This window comes from Catharus ustulatus, chromosome 2 (assembly GCF_009819885.2).
Source record: "Catharus ustulatus isolate bCatUst1 chromosome 2, bCatUst1.pri.v2, whole genome shotgun sequence".
In the NCBI taxonomy this organism is placed as follows: Eukaryota; Metazoa; Chordata; class Aves; order Passeriformes; family Turdidae; genus Catharus; species Catharus ustulatus.
In genome coordinates, this window is record NC_046222.1 from 59,544,481 (window position 1) to 59,571,876 (window position 27,396).

Below are 27,396 nucleotides of genomic sequence, written 5' to 3' on the forward strand. Positions count from 1 at the left end.
GCCACAATATGCATCTATTTTTATATTGAGAGGTACAAAACACATCTGCATGCAATTAGTCATGTGACTGAACTGCATGCAGCTCCTTCCTTTCACCATTCCTCCAAGTCTTCTTATCCATCTTAAATTTCCTGTATCAGCACCACATTGAAACAGAACTACATTGTCTTAATGACTGTACAAGCAGAGAATAAAAAGCAATCTTTCCCTAGTAGCCTAAAAATTACTCAGGAAGCATTAGAGTGATTAGAAAAACAGGTAAGGGAAGTCAAAACATTCAGATGTAAAAGAGAAATTCTGGATACCTGTTGAGAAAAACATAAGTCTCAAAGAAGAGAATTTGATATTGCAAAATAAAATACTTTTGAAAATATTTAAGTATTTAAAAAACACCTAACCAAATAGATGGTTACATAGGATGTATTTCCTCAATTGTGCTCCAATCTTGAAAACATTCCAACCCCACACTCAGAGCTAATTACTCCCATTATCTTAAAATAGATATTTCTTAGTTGAACCTCTTAATGTCATTACTCTCTATTAATATGCTACTTCAACCTATACTGGTTGAATATGAATATCTATTAATAGGTAATTATTTTTAGAATAAAATAAGTAGGTTGGAAGGGATTTTTGGAGGTCACATTCTAACAAATTTGAAATGACACCAGAGCCCTGGTGAGTTAAGTTTTGGATATCTTCAAGGACAGAGTCCTCAAAATCTCCAAGCAATTTTATTCAGTGTTTCACTTCTCTTACAGTAAAGACTTTTCTCCTTATAACTACAGTAATTTCACGAATACAAGCCGCACCAATTTGACTAAGATTTTGCTCCTAAACCGGAAATGCGGCTAATAATCAGGAGCGGCTAATACAACCTCAGAAGTGCCTGCCAGAGTGCTGAGCCGAGCAGCTGCAAAGTCGGCATTTTGCGATTGTTACAAATCGCTACTTTGTTGCACTGCGGGTGGAGCCTGGCTCCCTGTAGGCAGCACGGGGGGCGGGGAGAGAGGCAGGAGAGCTCTCTTTCCTCCTCTGCCACAGCCCAGGGGAGAGACGGGGGGGGGGCCCGGCGCTGCCATTGCCGCGGCCCGGGGAGGAGAGGGGGGACCCGGGCCGCCCCTACCGCGGCCCGGGGCGGGGGGGAGGGACCCGGGCCGCCCCTACCGCGGCCCGGGGAGGGTGGGGGAAGCCCGCGCCGCCATTGCTGCGGCCCGGGGAGGGGAGGGAAGCGCGCGCCGCCATTGCTGTGGCCCGGGGAGGGGGGGGAAGCGTGCGCCGCCATTGCTGTGGCCCGGGGAGGGGGGGGAAGCGCGCGCCGCCATTGCTGCGGCCCAGGGAGAGGGGGGAAGCGTGCGCCGCCATTGCTGTGGCCCGGGGAGCCGACGGGAGCCCCGCGCAGCCATTGCTGTGGCCCGGGGAGCCGATGGGAGCCCCGCGCAGCCATTGCCGCGGCTCGGGGAGCAGACGGGGTGCTTTGTCCCCGCCCGCCGCCGCCGCGGCAGGAGCGGGGAAACTCCGTCCCTGCCCGCCGCCGGCACCACGGGCGCGGGAAAGCTCCGCCCCCGCCCGCCGCCACTGCCGTAGGAGCAGGGGAAGCTCCGTCCCTGCCTGCCACCGCGGGGCAGCGCCGACCCGGGGTGACCGAGCCCAGTGGCAGCGGCGGCCAGCCCCGAGCTGCAGCACCAGGCTGGGCCATCTGGCCCCGTCAGCGGCCCCTAGCGGGCTGAGCCTGCACAGCCTTAGCTCAGCCAGTAAACCCCGCCCTCCCGCGGCTCTGTTACTAATTGCACGCGGGTCCTCACTGCGAACGACAGAGCGGCTTATATTCGGGTGCGGCTTATCTATGGACAAAAACCGAAATATTTGCCAACACCCAGAGATGCGGCTTATAGTCAGTGCGGCTTGTATTCGTGAATTTACTGTATTTGAAATTTGCACCACTGTTTTTAATGGGTTCACTGTGAATCTTTAAAAACCTGGCTTTACACCTTCTCTTTTACTAGCCTTCAGGTGGCTGGGGACAGTTATATGACATTCTAGCACTCTAAAGCAAGAAATCCAATCTAAAGAAATCCAGCTCTTCACTTCTTCCTCATACATCCTTTTTTGGGTGGTATCACCATGAAATAGCCTCCACTGAGGCACTCTGGTGTTTCATTATGTTTTCACTTTTTTCTTTTACTAGACACATTGCTCAAGTATTTGCATGTAGGTTTCACAAGTTGCAAACAGGGGAGTGCATCATGTTCACTAATATAATGTTTTGCTTACACCTTGGTTTAATTCACAAATCAAATACATTTTTGGTATATACGTACATAAAAGAATACACTTTGAGACTGTGTTTCTAAAACCTGTTACAAAAAGATTTATATAAATTAATAAATTAAAAATTCATTGTTAGAACATGAATTTGTTGGGAGACTATTCCGCAGAGATCAGGGTACACATTTTATGGGAGCACAGTGCATCTACAATACCAACTCATGTTGGAGTTCATGGTTCTGTGGAATCTCACTAAATGCTAACTTACCTTCAAACAATTCAAAAGCAAAATTTACTAATATAGATATTAATTGAATAAAGTACAAACTTAATTACTTATGTGTTCTGGGCTATTTTCTTGTGCAGTACATAACCAAATGCTCTGGTGGTTACTAATGTCACTAAAGAACCCAGTATACCTAAAAAAATTTTATTAGTTTGAAAATCTCACTTTATGTTTTCAAGCACAGTCAGTCTTCTAGCTCACTGACTTGTAATCAAACTTCTCACACGAAACAAAATAACTTGCATTCCAGGACATTATATTTCAGAAGGAGAGCAAGGAAGGACACTGCATGGAGTTGAAGGTCAGTAATACATTAAACCAGAATTACTGGTAATACCTAATACTGCAGAGACATCCTTATCACTTCTCCACAATCATGCCTGACACGGTGAATAACCTTGTTCTACTTTTCACTGTGAGGATTAACTGAACTAACGCACAAGGCAGGAATCTTGCAGAAATTATCTGATTATTTTTAGGAACTTGGGGACTTGCTATACACTTGTGGCAACTCTTCAAAGAAATGTTTAAAAGCTCTATTGATGCTGCTGAACAGACTAGGCTCAGAATAACTATAAACTACTGCAGTTTATTATTGCTATTTCCTCATTACCACATTTTCTTCCCCATTACCAATAAATCTGTCTCATCTAATTCCTGCATCTTGTCCTTTTGGCATTATTCAAATTTAGAATTGATGACATACTACATTCTATCAACTATGTTAAACCTTCAATAAGATCAGTTCTATTAAAAAAAACCAACCAAGTCTGCAGGGCAAAGTTAGGTTAATTCATACTTAGAACAGGTGAGGGCCTGAGGTAAGACAATGCAAATCTAGAAGTCCACATAGTTCTACATAAAAAATCCCACCTTTTAATCCCTTTTTGGTAAAGGGAAAAAGGTCAACTCTGTTGCTTTAAAATTGAATAGTATCAGATTTGTTACTTAAAACAAACTAATAATTTTTCAATTAGTCATTCCATGAACAAATAATCTTGTAATTCAGCTGTGAAGTGAAAATTACCTACCACTTCCAGGATTTGCATTAATACCCTCTGTTCTGTTACTGGGATATAACTGGAAGCCTTCACAGGTTCAGGCTTGTGACATTCCTTGCAGCAAAGGTTGTCATCAACCAGGTGTCACACAAATATTGCTATCATGTAACACAAATCCTATGCACCAAATTTTCCATCAGGCTCTAGCTTTTACATTCAAGACAATGTATGAGGAAACCACCTTCTGAAAATCTATTTCTGATTTTCCACTTCTGAAATATTGATTTAATTTCTAAGAAAGCTGTATCAAGCATCTACTTTGAGCTTTTGCTAATGAATTTCACTACATCTTTTGCATGCAAAAATGAATATTTTTCCAGCTGTTTGGAAATAGAACTCTCTCTCCAAAGTGCTCACTTCATCCTTTCTGATTAAATTAAATACATCATTAATTCCACCAGTGCAAGGCATGCTGATTAACCGGATGTTTTTCAGGTAACTCCCATTACTATTTCTCATTTTTACAAAATCTTTTCTGAAGTACAGACATCTGATTGTGATAAAGAACTTCAGCAATAGTCTCATCAATGTGATTTGCAGAAGTAATATTGCCTCATTTAATCTTTCTTATATTTTCCTCCTTAGGCAACTTTCTCAAAGAAAAATTTAAAAAGACATTCCATCAGCATTAATTAATTCTACCAACACTCACATACCTCACGTAGTTGTTCCACAAGTTCTCTCTCTTCTCTCATCTGCTCCATTTTCCTTCGAATTGTGAACTGTGGATCTATTGATTCCAAATTTCTTTGTGGTCTTAGGAACACTGTGATGTTTAAAAAGAGAGATTTTACTTTAAGAACAAACACCTCGATTTATTTATTTCTAAATTAAGCAAAATCCTTAGGCGCTGTCTCCAGCAAAAACAGTTAGAAATTTTTTTTTTTTGTCCTCAGGAGGACAGAAAATCTTATCTTGGATTACAACTAAGAATGGTTGCTTTTTGGGTATTGCTCTGGACAGTGTCTTGAGGCATCAATGCTGCAGATAATTTATCATCCAAATCCTAATCTCAACAGGGAAGTTTTGTCAGATGATTAAGCACCAACAGTGTCCCTTAGAGAGTCTGATCTGTACAACACTTTGTATTTAACACGGTAGGAAACACCTCTTAAGTAGAACTCTCTCCTAACAAGATGATGAATTGCATAAAAAGCTGCAACAAGCCTCCTACACAGAACAAAATGCTTACTAGATAACGTTATGCTAAAGAAAAAAAAAAAACAACCTGCCAAACAAAGATGAATGTAGGAAGACTCAGCCATTCAGCAAGAGCCTACATGAAGAAGTTGTACTGCAAACGCAGAATTGCACAAACTCTTGGCAGTTGTCCTTCCCACCAGTCTTGTTGACTCTATCAACTTTGCCCACAATACAGTTCCTTGAAACCATTATATGAAATTTCTGCAAATATCCACCTCTACCATTCATTTCTATGATCGTTGACTGATTTGAATGGTTTGGAGGAATAAGATGTACAGCCAAAATGCAACTGTCCCCTTTTCTGACTTTGTCTGCCATCTCACACAAGTGTAGTCATGAGGAATCCCAACTGTGTGCAGGCTCACCTGTATATGCAGGCAGTTTAAGTAATGAGATGATTGATCTAAGTTACTTCTCTAGCCAAGGGGACAGACAGACAGCACTTCAGCCAAAAGGCAGAGTTCTTTCCCCTAGTTACTATAAAAAGCTTAAGGCAACAAACTCCTTGCATCTTTCAGCTATTCAACTGAGGCATCAAGAGAATAAACCATGGTCACTTCAGCAAGGAACTTGCTTCCTTCCACTATTTGACTCACACAGTCCAAATTTAACTTTTCTCAGGGAACAGAAATTTGCTACATTGCTGTTAAATCAGTGATTTCTGGACTGCCATATTAATGCTATTTGTTAAACAGAACTGCCTTGAAATAGAACATCTAACATCACAGTTCTATATTAGTAAACTCTACTCTTAATAATGTCATCAGAAATTCCAGGGGCAGATGGGAGACCATCCTGTAGAAAATGTGCAGGACTGAGAAATACAGCAAGTGACTGCAGCTCAGGTCCTTTCTCCAGGTGGACAACACATCTTCATCAGTGTCACCATTCAGAAGGATCTACACAGAGGTGCACACATCATAAATAAAAACATTCTTCATGCTGACCTGCCACACAATGCATGAGAGTAGCAGACCCATGCCTTCAGATGCAAAAGGCCCACAGTTTTATTGATATTTAATCCTTTGCTTTGTAGAGAGCAAACTGGACATTTGGAATTGAATTCTAGATCCAAAGTAGAGTATATGAACTGAACACGTTTCCTAACATTTTGTAGAAAGGTGACACACGACTATGACTGTAGATGCTCAAAAACACAGAGTCTGTTAGAACACTAATACATGGTGAAAAATACCTAAAATGTTACTTATTAATTGCATCATTTAAGATGACTACAACAACAAAAAAATCAAATCCCAAGTCTTTCAAGAGCAGAAACCCTTATCAAGAACTTCCATTAACTCCAGAACTGTACTGTACTAAAATGTTTGCATTAACAACTCTGTGATAATTTACTGAAGACTGTTTCTAAATTTTTAAGAGGTGAAATAAATTATTATTTGTCACATTAATTACAAACAGTAGCTGCAATTACTAAGATTTTCTAGTTAATTGTACAAGTCAAATAATTGAGCTTTGCTGCCTCTTACAGATGAAATACCTAGATAAAAATCCTTTTCGAAGAGTAAAACCATGGTTTAAATGGTACTTAAAAGCCATTGTAGCTCTATTAGCAGTAGCAACATTTCAAATAATTATCTACAAAACCAGTAGTATAGAATTATGTTCAATTTTCATAGAATTAGAGTATTATTATGGTCTGCATTCAGTTTGGCCACAGTAATCCTTTTTTAGGCCTTTGTGAAGTCAAAGTTCCAAGATTTACTTCCTTTCAATTTCAGATTACAAATGTCCCTTACTGAAAGACATTAGCATTACTTTGTCAATTCCACCACGAGAAAAAGGCAGGCTAATCTTAGGCAGTGACAAACTACAATTAGAAGCTTTTCAACAAAATAAATTTAATAGATTTAAAAACAAAATTTAAAAATCTCCACACTCTAAAGCATTAACTATAAAAGTTTTAGTTATGTATTGAATTTCTATGGAAGTGTTCCCATAGAGGAAGTTTTGGGTTTTAAGTTTTGCTTGCTTCTCAGCATTACACACAATCTCCAGCAAGGGGAGCCCATACCTCACACACACCTGAATGTCTATTTTTCATTCTTTCAAAGAGTTTCTGTTTCTGAATCCATGCTCAAACCAGGAGTAGCACTTAAGTACTACTTGTTCAATAATTTTTTTAAAAGTATTTTGCACAAAGGTCAACAAGTTGGATGAGTAATAGTTAATAAAATAGTATGTACTCAACATATCACTGTCAAGGACAAACTTCCTGGTGAAAATTTTCATTTCTGCACTAAATTTCAATGCACATTTGGGCACTATTAATTGTACATGAAGGAATTTAGTGTACTGAGTACTTAGTGTGACAACATCATCCTTCAGGCAAACCACAAAACAATTTAACCAGAGTCTAAAAATAACAGATAAAAAGAAGGTTCGACTATGACAGGCAGAGATGAAGTCAGGAGGAAAGTTTATAGTTACATTTCTCTTTGATTGACTCATTCTGTCTAAATTTAAGTAACAGAAATGCAATAGCCCCAACTTGAAAAAATGAGTTGTAAAAGCAATTTTTGCTGTAACACTCCAAGATAATAAATGCTAACATTTGCATTTGGTTTAAGATTTGAGTGGCAGGAAGCTTCTATCTGTCCCAAACACACAAGCTAGTCTGTGCCACTCCTTTCATTTAGAAGATTAGAACAATAACAAGTACAGGTTAACACAGATCAAATTCTGCACCCGTAGTAGAATCATCTCTAAGTTTCTCTGTTACAATATTCATCAATGAAATGTTAACTTCGGTTCACACCATTCTGAACTAAATTCAGTTTTTTCAACTTACCAGTATCTGAATTCTTATATTCCACACTAATTTCCCTTATGGAGCTGATTCCTCGTGTATGCTATCTTTAATGGTTTTATAACCAAGAACACTGAGGCAAATAGGAAATACTCTCAACTAAAGAACTGAACTAAGAATGAAATGTCCCCTGTAAAGGGGCCTCACTCCTGAAGTCTTGGGTGGTACAAGTGTGACTTTCAGAGTGACATCTGGATAGTCAGACAGGAAAGTTTCCTTAATAGTAAGCGAAACGCTTGCATTTATCATTCAATATTTGTGGTCTTGGTTTCAATCTGAGGCTTTTGACAGTTTCGCTACCTTTGAATACTTAAACACTTTCCTACTTTAAGGCAACTGGCAAAACATGGCCCACTTTGCATATTACTGCTGTGTCGAAGTGTACTATGACAATTAAGCCCTGGAGAAAAACAAAACAAAAGCAGCAGTAATGAAAGTCCATTAATGTACCTGATCTTCACTGTGAACAGCTTATTAACAGTTTCTATTGGACAGAAATCAATATTTTTGCTTAGCTGATTGCTTCAGCTTTGTTTCTTTATGAATTCTTCTACTCTAGTTATGCACCTGCACCAACATATGCAGATGGAAGCAGGATATTTTAGTAGTCAGTAACTTTCAAAAAATAATAAATAGAAAAATGCAGAAGAGAGAGAGCAGAAAAATTATCTGCTGTTTGAGTACAACTTTTGCAACTCTTGAAAATATACCAAGTAAATAAACCTACACTGAAAATAGCTCTTGGAATTAATGTCATGGGAAAAGTTGTTTTGCCAGAGTAGAAAAGAGTGAAATTTCACTCATTCACTTTTGACACTACATATTCCAGAGCAAATTAAAGTGCATCCTCTAAGGAATTCAGTCTTATAAACATCCCCTGGAGAGCAACATCTTTTGCCCTTAGCCATGTAGGGCATTCACCACATACTCATGTTTCTGAAAAAACAAAATTAAATAAATTATACACGGAACACCTACCATTGTCACTGTCTCCTTCAGATGGGATACTGTAGCTAAAGTTGTCCCATGTTTGTGCCTGTGTAAGTGTGTTGAAGGAGATAGGAGGAAAACTGAGGGATGGGTCTGCTGAAGGGGAATGATAACCAGTCCAACCATGGTGGTAATAAGGACCGGAGTGGGGATAAAAGTGGGCAGCAGCATTTCATATATGGCATTAGGATTGTATGGTAATGGCAAAGATGTAATTCAAAGGTGATTAATACAAAATGTATAAATTTTGAGAAAAGAATGAGAGATGGTGCAGAATAAAAAGAACGAAAAGTTAAATGTTAGTACTTGCAAATCATACATTATATGTGCAGTTAAGGCTGTTAAGCTTAGCAAGATCATTGTAACTATGGCACGTCACACAACTCGTTACAACCAAGTTTTAAGAAAAAGTACCCATAGATTTTACGTTATAGCCTGATAAAAACCTTGACTCAGAATCGGAAGGTAAATATACCAGCTGCGAAGTTTCAAGTAAACTTTCACAGAGTAAGATTTTTTATATATTTGGGTAACTACAGAATAAGAGCCTTTCTCACAAAGAAAATTTACATCCATATGAAAATATTATTACAATTTCCTAGTTGATTTTGGAAGTAGAACTACTTTATCACTTGGATTCTCATTTTGTTGAGGGATATTCAGTAAGTACGTGTACCACAGATGTTTTCTTTCCATTTTAATTCACTTAATAAATGAAGAGCTAACTTTTTTCCTTGCTAATTCCCCCAGCAATAAATTCAAATCTACAATGGGTCCACCACACTATGTAAATACTGGTCCTTCACAACTTTTACAGGTTTTCCAGAGACATAAACAAGCCTAGAATATCCCTCAAAGGCTGATACTGAGGTTTGTGCCACAAGCCTTGGCAAACTGGCATCACAGTCTTCTAATAAGTAGAGTATTATTAATTATTCCACTAGAGTCCCTGAAGTACACAAAGCTGTACATTTACACAGAAGATGCAACAGTCTGCAGACTATTCACCAGATGACTGTAAAAGCATGTCATGCCTACAGTTCAAGGCTACCCATGAACTCATTATGGAGCTAAACTGGGGCAGCAATACAGCCTCTGTTCTCCCTATCCATTCTGCCTTCCCTCCTTTCACTAGTCACACCACCACCTCTTACTGATCCTCATATCCTTGTGCAGAAGGTTTTACTCCTTCCTTACCACATCTACTCTGTGCTTCTGTCTCTTGTATTGATTGTGGCAGGGATTTCTGCCCAAGCTTTCCTCAAATCTCTATTCTACCATGTTTCAGAACTGCATACTGACACCCTGATTCTCTTTAGCATATCATCCATCCTTTCCAAGATTCACACTGGTTTCGTCTTTTCTGACAGAGATTTAAATCTCATTTCTGCCTTTCGTAGTGATGTTGTTCCTTAATGAACTATTCCTGCATCTGATCACAATGTTCCTTACCACTCCTGCAAAAAAAATTAATTCACTCATTTCTTGTTTTGCTACATGTATCTCCACATTCATCTACTGAATCCTACACACAGGCAACATTAATGTTCCTCAGATCAAACTAGAGATTATAAACTACCTCTGCTCTAAATGCTAAACCATAAACACAAATCAATTCAAAGTTGCTGTGTAGATCTTAAAACAACTAAAACCACTTAACCACAAAGTGATGTTTCAGTAAGCACAGAAAGTCCCTCTTTTCTACAATTCCAAACTAATATTCAGAAGGAACTTAATCATGTAGGATTTCTCCTTCCCACAATTTTGGAATCTGTATTAATACGATAATAATTCAGGCAGTGTCACATCAAACTTCACCTTAAACTTCTTTTCAGAGTTCCACAGCTCTCTTTCTTTAGACTTTCCTAAGGCTGAGTCACTGCTTCTGGCTATTAGGACACCAGAGAGTCAGCACAATTTAAATTCTGTGTCAACACAGGATAAAAGAACCCAGATTTATGGCAAAAGATAAACAGTTTGACTCTGGTAGCAATCAGGATTCTCAACTATTCTCTGAAGTATACACATAATGCAGTTAGGGAACAAAACAAATGGAAGGAATAAATATCCAGAGATACAAAAAGAGTAATGAGAACTCAAATGAGAGAAAAATACTGTCAAGGGTCAATGATCATTTTATGTTCCAACTAACTTGAAATACAAGCATGTCTACCACAGATACTAACATTGTGGTTCCAGCTCTCTACAAAAGTCACCCAAATTGAAGGCACTAGATTCACATCAATGCTATGCTACATGAACAGTTGTGAGGGAAAAACTTCTCACTTCATAGTACAAAGTGCTTTGTGACTTCAAGTTTTGTCAGTGCTTGTGTCAGCCTCTGACAGTAGTTGTTTTTTTGTCTGTGTTTCTGTCACTTTGTTCAGCAAAAACTAAGAAACACAGTGACCTAGAAATGGCACAACAAAAAAGGAAAAACAACTCCTGATTGCAAGATATATTAGAAGCTGTTCAGACTTGAAGATCTGGCATATTAAAGATACCACAAGACCTTGGCAACTCTCAATTTCAACAATTAGCACCCCTTGGAACATTTTAATCAATTCATGGATGAAGGAGGGAAAATTTAAATTTATTTGCTATTTTGAGTACTTCCTTTTCAGAGAGCTAATGCACTTCCCAAGACAAAAAGTACAGCTCTAAGAAAATTGTTTCTGTTTAATGGTATTTTTTCAAGGTTTTCAAAATTAATGTGAATTTTAAAGTCCATACTCCCTGAAAATATTTAAAATACAGAAGGAAATAATCTGAATAATTAAAAAGTCCCCTGTATTTTACGTTCAATGTAAACTTCTGACCCTTGAAAAAAATTGTTTAAGAAATGTAAACACATTCATTACCTTTCAAAACATTTTCTTTGAGTACTTTGGGTTCTGTAAGCCATCAGATATTAATTTTCCCAATGTTTTGCCTAGCTTAAAAATGAAAGTATAAAAGGACCTTCAGTCCTGAACACATATCAGTATGTACTAACACAGAAGCTTAAGCCACTGTGGTTTATCCTCTGGAAGCACTTATATTTGTGTGTGTACTTCAAAAAACTGGAATCTTTACCAGAAGTCTAGAACAGTTTACTTTCACCTTTCCAAGAGACATAAACCATTATGAAATGATGAGAAGCACGGAAAGTCAAATAGAAAGCAACATTCGTTTTAAATAGATGAAAATAAACACAGTAAAAATAAACTCTCAAATTTCAGAAAAAAAAATATGGTTGCATATATTTTTATTGAAAATTTTCCACTATTTATTCCACCAAGCATGGTGGAAAAAAGATGGACACCTTTTAGTTAGAACACTCCAATGTTCTTTAATGTTGCACTTGGATTTAAGAGATTTATAGAACCAACGAATTCAAATGTAAGCTCTAACAAAGTCAAATAGTTAAAAGTTATTAAGACTATTTAACTTCATTAGAGTTTACATTTCCAGTAAGTTTTAACATTTCCCCTAAGGCCATTAAGAAGCGAAATGAAAAAAACTACTAAAATACACTGCAAACTAAGCCAAAAACCTTTCTGGGTCACAGAAATGCTGGACCTCTGCACTAGCTCAGGTCTAGGACAATAAAGCAGTATATAATTAACAATTACAAATTCCAACCAGTGATAGTGTGGCTCAAATGCACAAAACTTGTACAAAATTTTAAAGGAAATATAATGAAGAAACTACAGACTTGCCAAGCAAACCAGTTTTAAAAGGAAAAACATGCAGACTTCACAAACATGTCAGTATTTTCAGTCATGGACTACTTCTATCTGTAAATATTTCTTGTGTTAGCAAAACAGCAGAAGATGAAACACTATGCCTCTGCAAGGTTTCATTTTGCTACATGGTGCTACATAACCAATACACTGTATTTTTATCTGAACTGGACGTGAAGTTTTATTATTGCCAAGTTCCCCTATCTTACCATGGTATAAATTTAAGGCAAAATGATTGAAAGTACACATGATCAGAAACTGTGCAGTAATGGGTCTTAGTGTCTGTAGTGTCTCACATGGAAAAGAAAATAAAGTCACATTATCAAGTTTAATGCAACCATAATGTTACCAGAAGACATTACAGTACTGGCAAAGCTTTTAGAATTTATGGACTTCAATTAGTAGAGTGCAGAAAGTCAGCAGGTTCTAACCAACTGATTTTGGTATTCAACGAGGCTATACACAGCTGCAATACAATCAGGGGATGCACTTGTGGACTCGTGGAGATGTGCACATCTTGAATCACGTGACTTGGAGGTTTTGCTGCAAAGGACTGCAAACATTGCAAACAGTCTTTCTAGAAATTCTCTCAAAAAAAGTCACTAGGCTATTTTGCCTGGTCCTATTCTAGTCATTAAACATAAGAAACTCAGGCACAGTACGCAAAGATTCAGAAGTGCACATTTAGCAAACACTTGAATAAGTCGTCACAGTCTCACATATTCTTCCACAAAGCAGCTTCCAGTTCCCACTAGCAGATTTCACTGTGGCTCAGAACATAGCCCACATCCTGTGAAAGCAGCCTGGGCCCCTTTGCTTTTACACATCTTTCTTCTGACAGTGATACTGCAATACTGCCACTGGACTATGCAATATTGCTCAATGTTTAATTTTCAACAGATCCTAAAAGGACTCATTTGCTCATCATTTAACCCATATTTTAAATTTATGTAGAAATACCAACATGTCTAAATCATCAGGAACAAGACAGACCCAGCATTTAACATTCCAACAACCAAAGAAATCCAGTTCAACAGATCTGTCTAACTGCATATCACAACTACACGAGAAACTTAAAATATCTTCCTTAATATAAACAGCTTTCTAACACTTTAAAAAAAAAACAACAACAATATAAAAAACAGCTAAATCTATGGGTACAATTTCATAAACATTTGCGCAATGTTTCACCAGCAGTTTCACCAACTGCTGTCATTATTACCAAGTATTTTGTTATGGAAACTACAAGCTTGTAGGGGTTTACTATCACTTGATTAAAAGCATTTGTGGTGAATGAAAACCTACAGCTACTCATTAGAAGTGACATGGCATGACTTAATATTGACTGCCTCAGCAAAAGAAGACAAAAACTGAATTAAATCGTGTAGCTAATCCAGTTTTTAAAGGAAGCTGTTATCCAAGCCCTCAAATACATCTCTAAGTTTGGGAGGTTTTTGTTGTTACTTGCTTTTAGGTTTAGTTTGTTTTCAAACAAACTGCTGCTTGTTAAAAGACTGGTGGTTATGCAGATATAGTACATTGCAAATCATTGAACTCAGTTGCTGGCTGAAGTAAAGACTGCAGCCTTTCCATAATGCTCAATGTTTATTCAGTGACAGACTCAATAAAGTGAAAAATTTTCAGACACGAATATTTTCCAAAATAGCCTAATTATTCACATATATTATTCAACAAAATCTAAACTGCATTACCACATACCAATCAAGCAAAGTGACATACTAATTATTTCAATTAGTATGTCAGCACAGATGATACATATGTATATGCATATAAAATATGTGTAGTTATATCAAAACACATATTTTTAATACACATATAACTTTATAAAACACCCAATTTACTAGTAATGGATGAAAATTGATCCATATATAATGTGCCAAATAAATACTTCTTACAAATTCAAAACTGGAGAATCTTAAAATGTTCAAAGCCTCTTTTAACTGTTGTACAGAAAATGTTACATTGCTTACTTCTTAAGGGGAAAAAATAGAGATATCTAATAATAATAGAGCTGTAAAAAACCCCAAACCAGTACACACAAACTGTTTTCCCACATTACCTGATCGTGGCTTCAGACCAAAAGGGATTGTGGTGTTTGTAGTAGGAGACATTGTTGGACTTTTATCCCTATTCTGTGTAATTCAAGAACATACATCAAAGTTAGAATAACATCCAGAATATATCTCAGCATATCTGACCATGCAAAATGCAAAAATTAACAATACTGCATGCCATAACTATTCTACCATAACCTGATCACAATATAGTCCCAAATCTATTATAATCTTTTTTATTGCACCCCAGTTCTCTGCTAGAAAAGATGAGCTCCTGACAAATGACAGCAAGATATTCCCCCTAGTTCTAAATAAGCTTAGTTATTTATCAGTAATTTCCCATGTCATCACTTGGTTCCATCAAACATACATTTTTGTGGCAGAGTACATTTAATAAAACAAAGACATGTTTTTTCTTTAGACACGTTTGTTTCTTTCACAGAATTAATTATGATTCTGCATGGTATTTTCCATGCAACACTGAATTTCTACATTAAAAACAGAAAAGAGGAAATTAAGCTTATGCCTCAGAGCAGGATCTCCCCTGACCCTGAACTAGGCTAAGAGTTTAGTTTTCTTGCAGTAGGAAGAATGAAGCAGTAACATACAGGAGTATAACCATCATATCACCAAGGGCAACACAGAAAGAGCCCTAAGACCAAACTCTGTAACGGGGATCTCATTTAAAAAGTGATTCCACTGGGAGTTGGGAACTACAGAAGTCTCATCACCAAGACCGGTGGATTGTGGCTGGGTGCTCACAAATTTGCAAGATGCTTATGCTCAGTGCAATATAGACAGAGAAACCTTATTTCTGCACAAAAAAAAAAAAAAAAAAAAAAAGGAAGGTAAATCTCCATAAGGAGCTCCATATAGTTTTTTACCTTTTTGACCTTCCAATGACATTTGCACTAGAAAGTTACAGGATCAATAGTCAGATTCCTCTCTGAAAACTAATCAAAGACACGACACAACTGCGCAAAAAGAAATTGCACTGAAATCAATAGGAAATCTTGTTGAACAAGGAAGAATTAAAAAAAGAAAAATATAAAAAGTGCGTCTGAATGGAGAAAATGTAAAAAATTTAAATGCTTTATGCCAAACTGCATAACTCTGAAACAAGCTGATCAGAAAGTGTATTTTTCTAACCTAGTAAATCTCTGCGATTACAAGATTAAACCACACACCAACCAAACCACATTCATGTCTGATAAAAATCTAAGTCATATGTTCTGTGGAATTCAGTTATGTTTCATTTAGTCTAAGAAACATTCACACAAAACATATAAGAGACAAACAAATGACATCTTACTTCAATGTGAGAGGTTTGCCCACTTGTGTTCCAAACAATGAGATCATTCTGCTTTGAAAAGCAAAAAAAAGACAAAAGAAAAGATAAAACTATTTCAGAATCTATATTAGTGATACACCACATTGGGACATTTTACTAATTATAGACAGATACACATTAATACCTAATTCTGTTCTTCACTGAAGTGATTAATTTGCATGAACCATAAATAGTTCTATTGCTAGCCAAATAACTCTTTTTAAAAAGCATGTGAAAACTATTCACAGATTTGTCATTAACTTTTTTGCTTCAATACTAAGGGATTATAACTGCATTTATAAGATTTTAACGTTTGTTGGTTAAAATGCAGCATACTTTTTTGAATTAAACTATCACAAAGATTTCATTTGCAAATACAGATTTTCAATGCAGATTTGAAGAGAGATGTATTCTGGAAACAATTAAATTTATAATTGCAATATAACATACCTTTTGTTACCATTTCTGTAGTACATACGAAACATATACACCATATTGATAAATATGAAATAAAATCATTAATTCATCAGCAATATAACTCAACAGAAAGACAGCTGGCATAAGTAAAAGTATATTATAATTCAATCCAAAACAATTTCCCTAGAGCAATTTTTTTTAATTAACAAAAAATGGAAACAAAAGAGAGCACTTGGAACACTAGGTCCCAACAGACACAGAGTTTTCCAAAAGTTAGCAAGATGGGAAGGAAGATGACACATCCCATTTTGCTTCATGACCTTTCTTGGTCACTTTGCAAGACTAAAAAAAATTCTTCAGCCTTAGACATCTTTCATAATATTAGCTCAACTACTGTATTACCTAGAATAAACAGAAAGAAATCTGATCCCAGCCAGTCCATACCTGGGGACTTGCATGCTTGAGCACTTCTATTTTACTCTAGTCAGAATTTTGAATTTATGCTGAATTTAATCCATTTAGCAACACAAGCAGCAAGCGCTTACTGTACTACACAGAAAACAGCATGATTAAAAACTCGCTCTTGTAGGATGTGTTTCCATTTCACAGAGTGTGCCTAGTATTTTCACTTGCATAAGACAGTCCAGATCATATCCCCACAAGTGATCAGGAAGATTTTGCCTCTTTTGGAGAGGTGAATTAGTGGCGTATCATTACTAAACAGTTAACGAAAATACAGAGACCAGTTTGACACTGAATTAGCCTTATCTGTTAATCTCAACACTGAAGTAAGAGTTGCTCAAAATAAAGTGTGGTAAATCCAATGTTCAATGGTATAACAAAGGAAATTAATCAACTCTGTTTTTTTATGTTTTAAAGAAAAAGTAAAGACAAAATTAGGTTAACAAAGTCACATCTTTATCACAGGAGAACTTGATATTATGATGATGACAATTATACATAAGAATACTTGAAAAGCATCAAGATAAACAAAAAAACCACCCTTATTTCTGGATAGAACAGACAACACTAAGGTACTGCCAATAAAGACAGCATCATCTGTAATTTTTTTCCTCACAATCTGCTTGTAAAGTGCAGTTACAAAATCCCTATATTGTAAATTCTGAAGTAATAATTTATGCCCTAAATAGTTGAAGTTTTTTATGCAGTTCTACATTTCTGGATCATTACACTATACAAATCTTAAAATATTTTTTAAACTTTAAAAACTATCATCTCAAACTATATACAGTCTGCTTGCAATTTCAAATACAATAAAAAACTGCTGTTAATGTAAACTTAGAAACTTAGATAACTACAAGCATTTTTGGGGTAAGGGGAGAAAAAGATTCAGGTACTACATTCTTATTTGACTTAAATTTAAGATGGCATTTTTTCCAGGGGAATACAACACCTGCAACTACTATCCTTATTGGATATATTTATTATCTAAGTTCTTTCCAAAGGGATAGGTCTTAATCAACTTTCCATTTACAGTCAAACCTTGAGAGGCAAAAAAAAAAAAAAAAAGGCAAAAGGCAAAGGCAAAGAAAAAAGGTAAAAATAAAGCCCAATCCTCACACTGGGTCTAAACCCATTATCCCCACACACAAATTGACAGAATGCAATGATCCGTTCCAAATGTTTCCACATTTATTGCATCTGGACACCTCTGTACCTGGCTCAGTGACCATTTTTCACCCTGTTCACAAGTTCTCGTTTCAGGCTTTGCCTTCTCCATAATCAACTCCCTCCTCCTCTGGAATTCCAGTTCCTCTTCAGCATTTTCTCTCTGGAAGAAAATAACTTCTGTCTGTACTACTGGAATTAGAACTTTTTTCTCTTTGTGCATAACATTACCTCGAAGTATTTCTAACAAATACTGTGATGAAAAGCAGACAGAGAAGTAAGTAGATAGTATATAAGTTCAGTTCCAACACTAACAGGTAGATAATGTAAATCTAAAACTATTTCATAAAAAATATCAATTCACCAGACAGGATACACAACAAATAACAAGCAACATATATCACAATGTAAAACTTGAAACCCATACTTGACCTATACTCTCTGTAACTATAGTGACAGTACTCTGGAAAAGCAATGACTTATTCTACAAAATGTTTTGGGATTATCCTTAATGAATATACTGTTTTCCTACAACAAAAGGTGGAGATAGGGGGATCAAATGGTAGATGATGATGCACAGCTGAACTGGCGTACAGGGACACAGGGTGTGAGTACTAAAATGAAAAAGTAACAGACAAACACAGAAAAACTTTACATATACAGACACACAGACAAAAACAAACAAATCCCACAACAATTCCATAAATACATTAAACAACAATTAGTTTTTGCCCTTCAGCCTACTTACTTTTTAGCTTCCCTACTTGGCAGATTACTAAATGATGAAATCATGGTCTCATTTTCTGTCTTTCCCCCCCAGAATATTTTGTAATTATATACTCATTAACATACCTGTCCAAGAGAAGACATGTCCATTTGTATTTGACCACTATGTATAAAGACAAAGGTAAATATGTAATTCATTATGTAACAACTTGAACATGATGCATCTACCATTTTTTTTTTCTAAAGAAGGTACATAAACACACTTTACTGTAGATGCCTGAATTTCTAAAACTGTTGCTGGTTCTGTGGGATACAGACTCACAGCACTGCTCACTGAAATATCTATGCTTAATCTTCAAGGTCTGAAATAAAAACATTGCACTGGATTATAGCTTTAGTAGTACTCTATTCAATATTTAATTTCAAACAAGTATATATATTAAATACTTTTATAATTATCATTTTAACTTGTCCAGTGTCATCTCTTAAGAGCTGTTGGAAATGCAGTTCAGTCTGAAGCATCATTCATGGTTTCATCTGCAAAGTACCACCCTGAGCAATGGTTTGTATGAAAACAAAAGGACCTGTTTACTACCAACAACCATGCTGTTACCTAGAAGCCTGTAGATTTCTGTATCTAACCTCTAGAACCCAGTGTTTAAATGGAAGCCACAGCCCTGCCTAGATATTTCTACTTAATTTACAGTGGCTGGAAAATAAAACAGTGAAACAGAAAACGAAAGAAAGCAGGAAATATAGGAAAGCAAATATAGAAATACAATGCAAACATATTGAAAATATTGAAAAAGGTAGAATCTGAAAATTCTCTTCCCAGAAATGAAATGCTGTCTATGTCTAATGTATCCTATGTACAATAGGGTATGCAGATTTAAAATTCTGCAGAACACTAAACCAACAGTAACTGGACAAGCATTTTACAAGTTTAATAATCACACCCAATAGCAAAAACAGCTTGAAAGAATTCCAGTCAGTGCACATTAGGTGTACCAGCATCACCAACTGCTTCAGCCCCGACAGTGTTTTCTCCCAAAGGACCTTCAGTGTGAGATAAGGATGGTCCTGGATAGAGCTAGTTATTTCAATTAGGTTACCTTGACTAGGCCACCAGAGTTATACGGATGCACAAAGGAAACTGGAAAAAGTTACAATGTTTGACATGCTTTAGGTTTAAATTAAAAGCAAATGCCAGTTTTGTGCATCTTAAACTCAGGAGCAACAGAAGCATTGAAATTCCTTTCTGGAGCTGGATAAACACAAAACTTCTTGAGTATGAAAAAACATTTCTCACAGTGCTTTATATAAACCCAGTATATTAAAAAATGCCATAAAATCCAATAATTATAAAAAAAATAAGAAATTACGAGGAAGCCATGGTTCAGAGGACTGAAAGTCTATAGTATCATTTGACAAGTACTGGGCACACAGATGTATCTTGCTGCTTAGGTCTGGATGTTAATATACAGGAGGTGTATATTGAAAAGCCTATATGGCACTCAGAAAACTAAATATAAATGCTCATATTTTGAGGTTAGAAAAAGAACGTGCAGCCACAAACCCTGCAACATGCTGTAAAAGCAACAGTAGAGAAATACAGATATACTTGATGTGATTAGTGTGATTAGCCACTTCTAAAAGTGATTTTTGAAATTTACTGTAGTGTTACTAATGAAAGTATAGCTATATGTAAACAAAAAACAGGTTTTCTGTATTTTATTGACCCTCTTAATTTAACAGAAGTACCTAGGTATGTAGGAAATATTAGGGCAATGTCTGGAAACAAGATGCCAAAGTTTATCAGGCTAACAACTAAAAGATTTTTGCTGGTGTTTTTTCCAAAACAAACATTTTCCTTTTTTAACTACACCACTCTTCTGCCAAAGTAATAAGCCTCATATGAGATGCAGAACCAAAGGTACTAGGAAGCTAAAGGAACTAAAGAGATTTCCTAATTATTTACTTCCTAATTTTACAACATTTTATTAAGCAAAAATATTTTTGATTCAAGTATTTGTATGATTTGTATGATTCAAGAATGATTTGTATTTGTATGACTCAAGAACTCAAGTATTCTTTACATGATGCAAAATAAAGTCAGCTAATTGTCTCTCTAGAAATACAAACAGGAGTCAATTTCTGTACTAAAAGTACAAAAGTCTGCTAGGTGAAAAAGCATTTCAAAATAGGTATTTAAAGTAAAGAACAGTGTAGTCATAAAAGCAAGCAGCTATCAAGGGAGGAAAGAGAACTTAAGACTGAAGTGACAAGTAGGTTTCTATTCTTCAGAGAAGTGAAGCTGTAAACCAGCTACTTCATAGAAGTAAGAATTAAAATGAGTTTTGAAATGAACTTAATTTCTGAAGGTGATTACACTAAGAAAAGCAATAGCAAGCATCTGGACAGACAGAACTACAGGCACTGCTAGTATCATACTTTTTCAGTAGGGCAAGCACTTGTTTTCTTTAAAATACTACTTATTTTGTTTAGCCACAGTTCCAGAGTCATTCTATGTGACTGGTCACTTTAAATGGGCATCTAAATTATAAAAGCTTGCCTTCTATAGTCAGGGTATATCTAAATAGTTTTATTTGCCTCTTCTTCTTTCTCCTTTGAATTTCAGAATACTAAACAATCTCTACCATTAATTCTGGCACTTCCTTTATGTGCTTCATTGAATTGGCATGAAGATGGGCCAGAAGCCCTTCTCATTCCAACAACACATACCTAGCATGAGTAAGAGGAAAATTTATAGCTCCTAAAAGAAATGTGAGAATCCTAGACAAAACTTCAGATAATCCACATTAGTGTACATGAGATGAATGGTTAAGCTGTGTCCCCACCTCTGATTTTAGGTTTCCTTTATAACTTCCTAATTTACTGGGAATCTTGTCTAGATACTCAAGAGCAAATTTGAGTTTCCTTCTTAACTAGCTTGCACACACTGGTATGCTAACAAAGCACTTGGTAACTCCAGAGAGCTTTCAGCTGTCAGTTAAAAGAGTACTCTAACCTAATTCACAAAAACTTGAAAATCTATTACATTATTATTATATTATTATATCAGCTATTGTAAGCATACCTGTTGGAATCTTGCAATAAATCTACAGCTTCTCTTAGTTGTTCTATCATTGCTATATCAATAGTTTGTTCTTCTGATAAATTTATTCTATAACAGAAAACAAAAACATTCAAAAAACACATACAACAGCAATTCTCATGGGTAGTCTGAATTTCAATGTGTGAGCTTCATCTTCCAACCGGCATGCAAACACTACAGGGGGAAATACAGCCTCTCTGCACACTGGGATGTGCTGAATTTATGGAAAGAGTTGCTTCCGAAAAAAAACTCTCCAACACTTTGTCCTTGACAAAGCTCCTCAGCCTAATACATACATAAATAAATGTGATGAAGCAAAACTTTTGTCATTCAATTAAACAGAATGATTTCTAAAATTGAAAATTTATTTATCAATATCTGACAAAGGCACTCATCCCATGTACTGTTTCAGTAAAAATAATAAATTCAATTAATTTTTGTAAGGGTCAGCTTGCTTCCTTTTGCTTTTCAACATTTATCATTCTTTTTCGGTAGTAGAAATATAACCTCCCATTCATTCTGCCAATAAGGTTCTTTCAGAAAGTACTTATTCTTTCCTCCCTTCAGGTTTGGGTCTTTTTTAAGTATCTTATAGGACTACACTGCTCTGACGAGTGACAACTTCACAGTACAGTCAAGCTGAATTCCCTTTCCTTATGCACTTATCTCAGCAACTGATGCTAACTTGTTCTATTCTGGAATTAATACCTATAAACTGATGATTGCTTCCAGGTTAAAATTATGACAAGTTATTAAAAAAAAGAAATGTTTTTTAATTAAATTGGAACATCCACTCTATTCAGCAATAAAATGTAAAATACTGAGCACACAAAGTGCAAGGTTACGCTATTGTCATGCCTCCAAACGTAAAAAATTATTAAACAGCAAAGTCATACCAGTCCTGGTCAAACTAAATGACATTGCTAATTATTAACAAATACATAAAAAATACTCACATTTCGTCTGCTTGCCATTGCGTGTCCTCTTCTATTCTCAGTAATTCATCACACTCTGCTGCTCTGCTCTGTAAGCAGACAAAACTGATAATGAGAACTGAACTTTGCAATTAAGTACGCAGATAAATTTTGCTTTCTGACTCAGCGTTGACCTAATTTATGTAACATTTTAGGTTGGCTGGTTGAAGCAATCCAACACTTCTGCTCCATTCCTCACTCTACCCCCTTTTAAGATACTGATTATAAGACCTTCTATTCAGAAGATTTTATTGAGGTCAACAGCCCTTACCCTCCTTTAACTGTAAAAAGAAAGTCAAGTAGCATAAGAATTCTTTGTTCTATGTCCCAGATTCCATTTGTGACTTTCTGGCATATAGAAACAATGCTTCAATTAACCATGATCCCAACTCCCCTCCTACTTGCTCTCCTACTGCAGCCAGATCTGTTTACAAGGCAAGGAAATTCCAAACATGCAAAGTGGCAATTATGTACTTCATGCATAACTATTAACAGGATTCATATTTGACAATTTTGACAGTCATGAATAATTTCCTCTTTAAAAGGAATAAATTGGAACAAAAGTTGCATCCAGAAATTCATATCAGTCAGCCAGTTATTATGGGTTCAGTGTAGTCATAAACTGGATCCCCCACACCTATAAAAAGGAAGTGCATCTCATTTGAAAACCTCAATCTCTTTTATGCTTCCACTTGGTGTTTGAAACTCTTATCTCAGGCAAGAGCACTGAATTAGTCCAGCTGCCAGTAAAGACAGAAGCTCTCGGAATGAATGTGTATTTGTACTTGTAGAGAAGATACAGCAGAAAACAGAGGCTTATCCTCTTTTGTGTCATGTGTTTGGCACATCAGTTGCATCATCCTGCACCAATAAATTCTACCCATTTCTAGTATGTGACAGTGAAGAGTGTACCAGCTTCTCTAACACTCTCCAATGATGGCTCATCTCCCAGTGACAATCCTTAGTAGAATGAATAAAGCCATTCTTTTTCATCTTTCTTCACAATGTTTTCCTATAATAAGGGTACATACCATAAGACAACAAAAATGCAGCACTTATTCTACAAGGTGATTTGACATAATTTGTCTTTAAGGATCTCTCAACTGCTACTATAATGTTTAAAAAATAAAGAGAACGTATTTTAGTACAATAACATTACTTCAAAATCACTTTAGCCACCACAGCCAGCACAAAGTCATCTCATATTTTAGCAATGCTACAAACACAATACATCATTCAATTCAAAATATAAAGCGAATAGCACAGAACAAACCTGCCATTTCTCTTAAAGCTTTAGACATAGTTAAAGGATAACTTCTACATATCCTAAATAGAGTTCTGGGTAAGTTCTCCTAGATCAATTGTAATAATTTTAAACCACCTGCTTATTTTTCCTTTCTGTATATTTTTAGAACAATGAGTATCAGCTGCAGTCTCTTATTCATTAAAATATCTTCTGCTTATAATTCCTGTTTGCTCTGCACTTACGAAAGGAGAGGAAATATTTTCCCCACTTAACATTGTCACAAACTTGCCTTAATGTAGCTCATAAATTCAGTAGTAAGAGTATCCGATTCATCATACTGGTTTCCTGTTTCTCGTGACTTATCATTGATGAACACATGTGAAGATCCTTGATGGAATTCCACTAGGAATAGCAATTGTAAAAAAAAGATAGAAGAACTATTTCAAAGATTTCAAACAGGTTATTTGTCATCGTAAACAGTGATGTCAATTTCTAAGTTGCAATAAATCCATTCTTGGGCATATACAATTGTATATCAGAAGCACCACATCAGGCATTGATGGAGCCAGTTTTGAACCACATCAAATCTGTCTTGCTAGTACCAATACAAGAACACAGCCAGACAACTGCGCAGTGTTTTAAGACATTCAGATGTCTTAGGCAGTGACTTGCAATTGGACGCAAGTTCAGAGTTACTATGCTGCAACAAACTATCAGATCTTATTAACTCTTGAGACAGTAAGTTTTTTGGAATCACTATGGAAAATTACTATACTGACTCAATTCAGTATAGTAAACATTTTCTAAGTAACATACTTTTTTCATTTTTAAACAATTGCATATGCATGCCCAAAACCTTCTGGGTAAGTAGGTAGGCACAGAATCAATAACAGAATTTCTCTGTATTTAAATTCCATGTTTTTTACATTCTAACCTTTTCTTGAGTTAGCATGGTGACCTGAATCATCCTTTATAATATGGTCTTCTTCCACAATATCTGACATTGGAACATTAAAGCTGATAGTATCTTCATCAGATGGCTAGGAAAAAAATAAGAGAAACACTAGTCCCAGCTCAAACCAAGAATGATAAAAATGTACATGTTAACAGGAATGCTCACTAAAGAGCTGCAAATTAACATGGGAGAGGATACCAGAGCATCTAACATGACCACATCCTGCTGTAAGAAGTTGCAGTCATGCTGAATACATCTTCACAGGAGGTTTGCCAAGTAGAACAATTCACACGTCCCCTTTTCCTGTCTTACTCACTGCACTAGTCCTCTCTCCTTGCACTGACACCACTGCACTGTGCTGCTCTCTGTGCTTCCCTGGGGCAGTTGAAAACAGCTTCCTTGTAGCCACCAACCACTGTGGAAGAAACACTAAGCCTCCTATCACAGTCCTTTTTTTCTTTCCCTCCACGACTCTTCTTCCATGCTTTACCATGCAGCTTCTGAAGTGAATGCCTACAGCAAGCAAGATCAACATCCAGCAAGGCAATATCTTTAATTGCATTAACTGACAGAGCTGGGGAAAAAAACACCAAAACATAGACACTCAAGTACACTAGCTTTTTCTGACTTAAAAGTTCACCTATTTTTTCAGCTGTATTAGCTGGTACACTAAAACACATGACTTCTATCTACAAGCCTATCGTGTCTATGACTTTACAGATAGCAGCAGCACAAGGAAGCACAGACTCAATTCTACACCTAGCCACCATGGCTCTGTTTCTCTGCAGGGTCACCAGTGACCTGCTCAAGTGGGACCAGCTCACATCCCCTCCTGAGGTGAGCTAGAGCAAAACCACAGTTTGCAGAAGAGGCTAGGTTTTTATTCTTGCTCCCCGAGACAGAGAACTTACCATTACAACAGTCTCAGAACCTTGCAAATACTTTTTCCAGTAAACCCATGGGTGTTGCTCATTCTTTAAATGCTCTGTGTTTCTGTAACTTGCTATTTTGTGCATACATTTTCCATACATGTATTCTGTAATTGTAACTGCCATAATACATCTAGAACTTTGTTCTATATCCTTGAAGAATATATACTTTTAGGGAAATCATATTCCCCATTTTATCAGTTCAAACCACTGTAATAAAAAAGATCTGCAATGAAATGTGTTAGATATAATCAGTTATTTAATTATAGTTAGTTTCTAGTAGAAGTTTGCCATTCTTGCTACTTTTATATGCTCATAATCTATGTAGAAAGTACTTTTTCTAACTCCTGAAGCTAAAGTTGGTAAAGGATGGAGCAAATCCACCTTGCTCTTAAGAACTCTACTGAAGATACATGTAGTTATTCCTATTTTCCAAGAACACCTTGGACTCAAAAATTGTAAACGTGGACCATGATGAATGCTCTTTCTGATGAATAAACTGCATGTTATTAACTCTATGAATTCACTGGCTGTATTCTTTAACTTAAGGAGAAAGAAAATCAAAACGGTGTTCAGGGGCTTCATAAAACCTTTTCAAAACAAATTTTAAATTTTAAAATTAATGATATTTTAAAATGAAACTAATTAGTAACTCCAACAGAAAATAAACGACACTCCAAGTACCCAAAGCACAAGATTCTTTTAGATCTGAAGCAATGACAATCCAACACCTTAAAATAAAATTAAAAAATGAAAAAGCAATGACAATCCAACACCTTAAAATAAAATTAAAAAATGAAAAAAAAAGACAAGGTACAATAGAAATTCATTCAGACAACCAAGGTAATAGTGAAGTTCCTTCACTTTCAGGCTGTATCTCATATGACATTTAAATACTAAATTTAATTATTTCAGATCAAAGTTCATGTTGTGCTAAATTTTCAATTATCCTTTGAAAATAGTACAGTAAAATGTCCCTACATACATTATTAGAAGTTCTGGATCTGAAACAGGTACATTTCTTTTTCTCAGTAGAGTAACACACACTTTGAGGGAAGTATTTTGGAGTATTGGTATAAAAAAAGGAACAGATCACTCAATTTGGAAACATGCAATATTCCTTTAAAAGGCTATGTCTCACTTTCAGGACCTACAGAATTCTGCAATTAATTTTCCAGGTGTTTCCTGCCACTATACTATAAAACAAAAACTAGCCAAAGCAGCCTTGCATAACACAAAAATATCACTCCTTCACAGGTGGAATACTGTATCCAACTTCCTTCTTCCACTGTCTAATTTTTTTATTCAGACAGCAACAGAAGACAACAGACATATAAGAATCAAAAATACCTAACATTATTCTAAGACAGAATTGAGATGATGCACTTTGAAAGATTCTCCATATATATTCCTGCTGGTACTAATGCATCACTCATACGGGTAATAAAGCACAGACATCATTCTAATGAATTTTAACAAGAGGAAAAAATAAGGCCGAATGAAGGGGGAAAATAAATCAAAATGCTGTATTTTTCCTAAAGGATGAGGTAGATGGCACACTGCCTTAAGGCAGAATTTGCCTTCAAGTTGCAATGATCAATTTTACAGTAACACTACAAGATATCTTTTACTTCAAA

The 27,396-nt window shown here is 36.2% G+C and overlaps 1 protein-coding gene across 9 annotated transcripts in view; it reads right to left on the bottom strand.

Annotated features, from left to right (window-relative positions):
• The window catches only part of LRCH1 (leucine rich repeats and calponin homology domain containing 1), a 120,046-nt gene that overhangs the window by 21,195 nt on the left and 71,455 nt on the right, over positions 1-27,396 (bottom strand). For 2 of the 9 annotated variants that reach the window (XR_004417013.1, XM_033051608.2), the window contains exons 8-17: positions 24,810-24,915; positions 24,165-24,277; positions 22,612-22,679; positions 21,638-21,724; positions 18,667-18,703; positions 17,864-17,977; positions 15,751-15,801; positions 14,444-14,516; positions 8,627-8,734; positions 4,272-4,381 (exon numbers count right to left, since the gene is read on the bottom strand). Coding sequence is in view for 3 of the 9 variants with exons in the window: in XM_033051608.2 (XP_032907499.1) it covers positions 4,272-4,381; positions 8,627-8,734; positions 14,444-14,516; positions 15,751-15,801; positions 17,864-17,977; positions 18,667-18,703; positions 21,638-21,724; positions 22,612-22,679; positions 24,165-24,277; positions 24,810-24,915 (867 nt within the window). In the remaining 6 variants the exon portion in view is untranslated. The remainder of the gene's footprint in view (positions 1-4,271; positions 4,382-8,626; positions 8,735-14,443; positions 14,517-15,750; positions 15,802-17,863; positions 17,978-18,666; positions 18,704-21,637; positions 21,725-22,611; positions 22,680-24,164; positions 24,278-24,809; positions 24,916-27,396) is intronic. The other 7 variants (XR_004417014.1, XM_033051609.2, XR_004417017.2 and 4 more) reach the window with 5 other exon arrangements.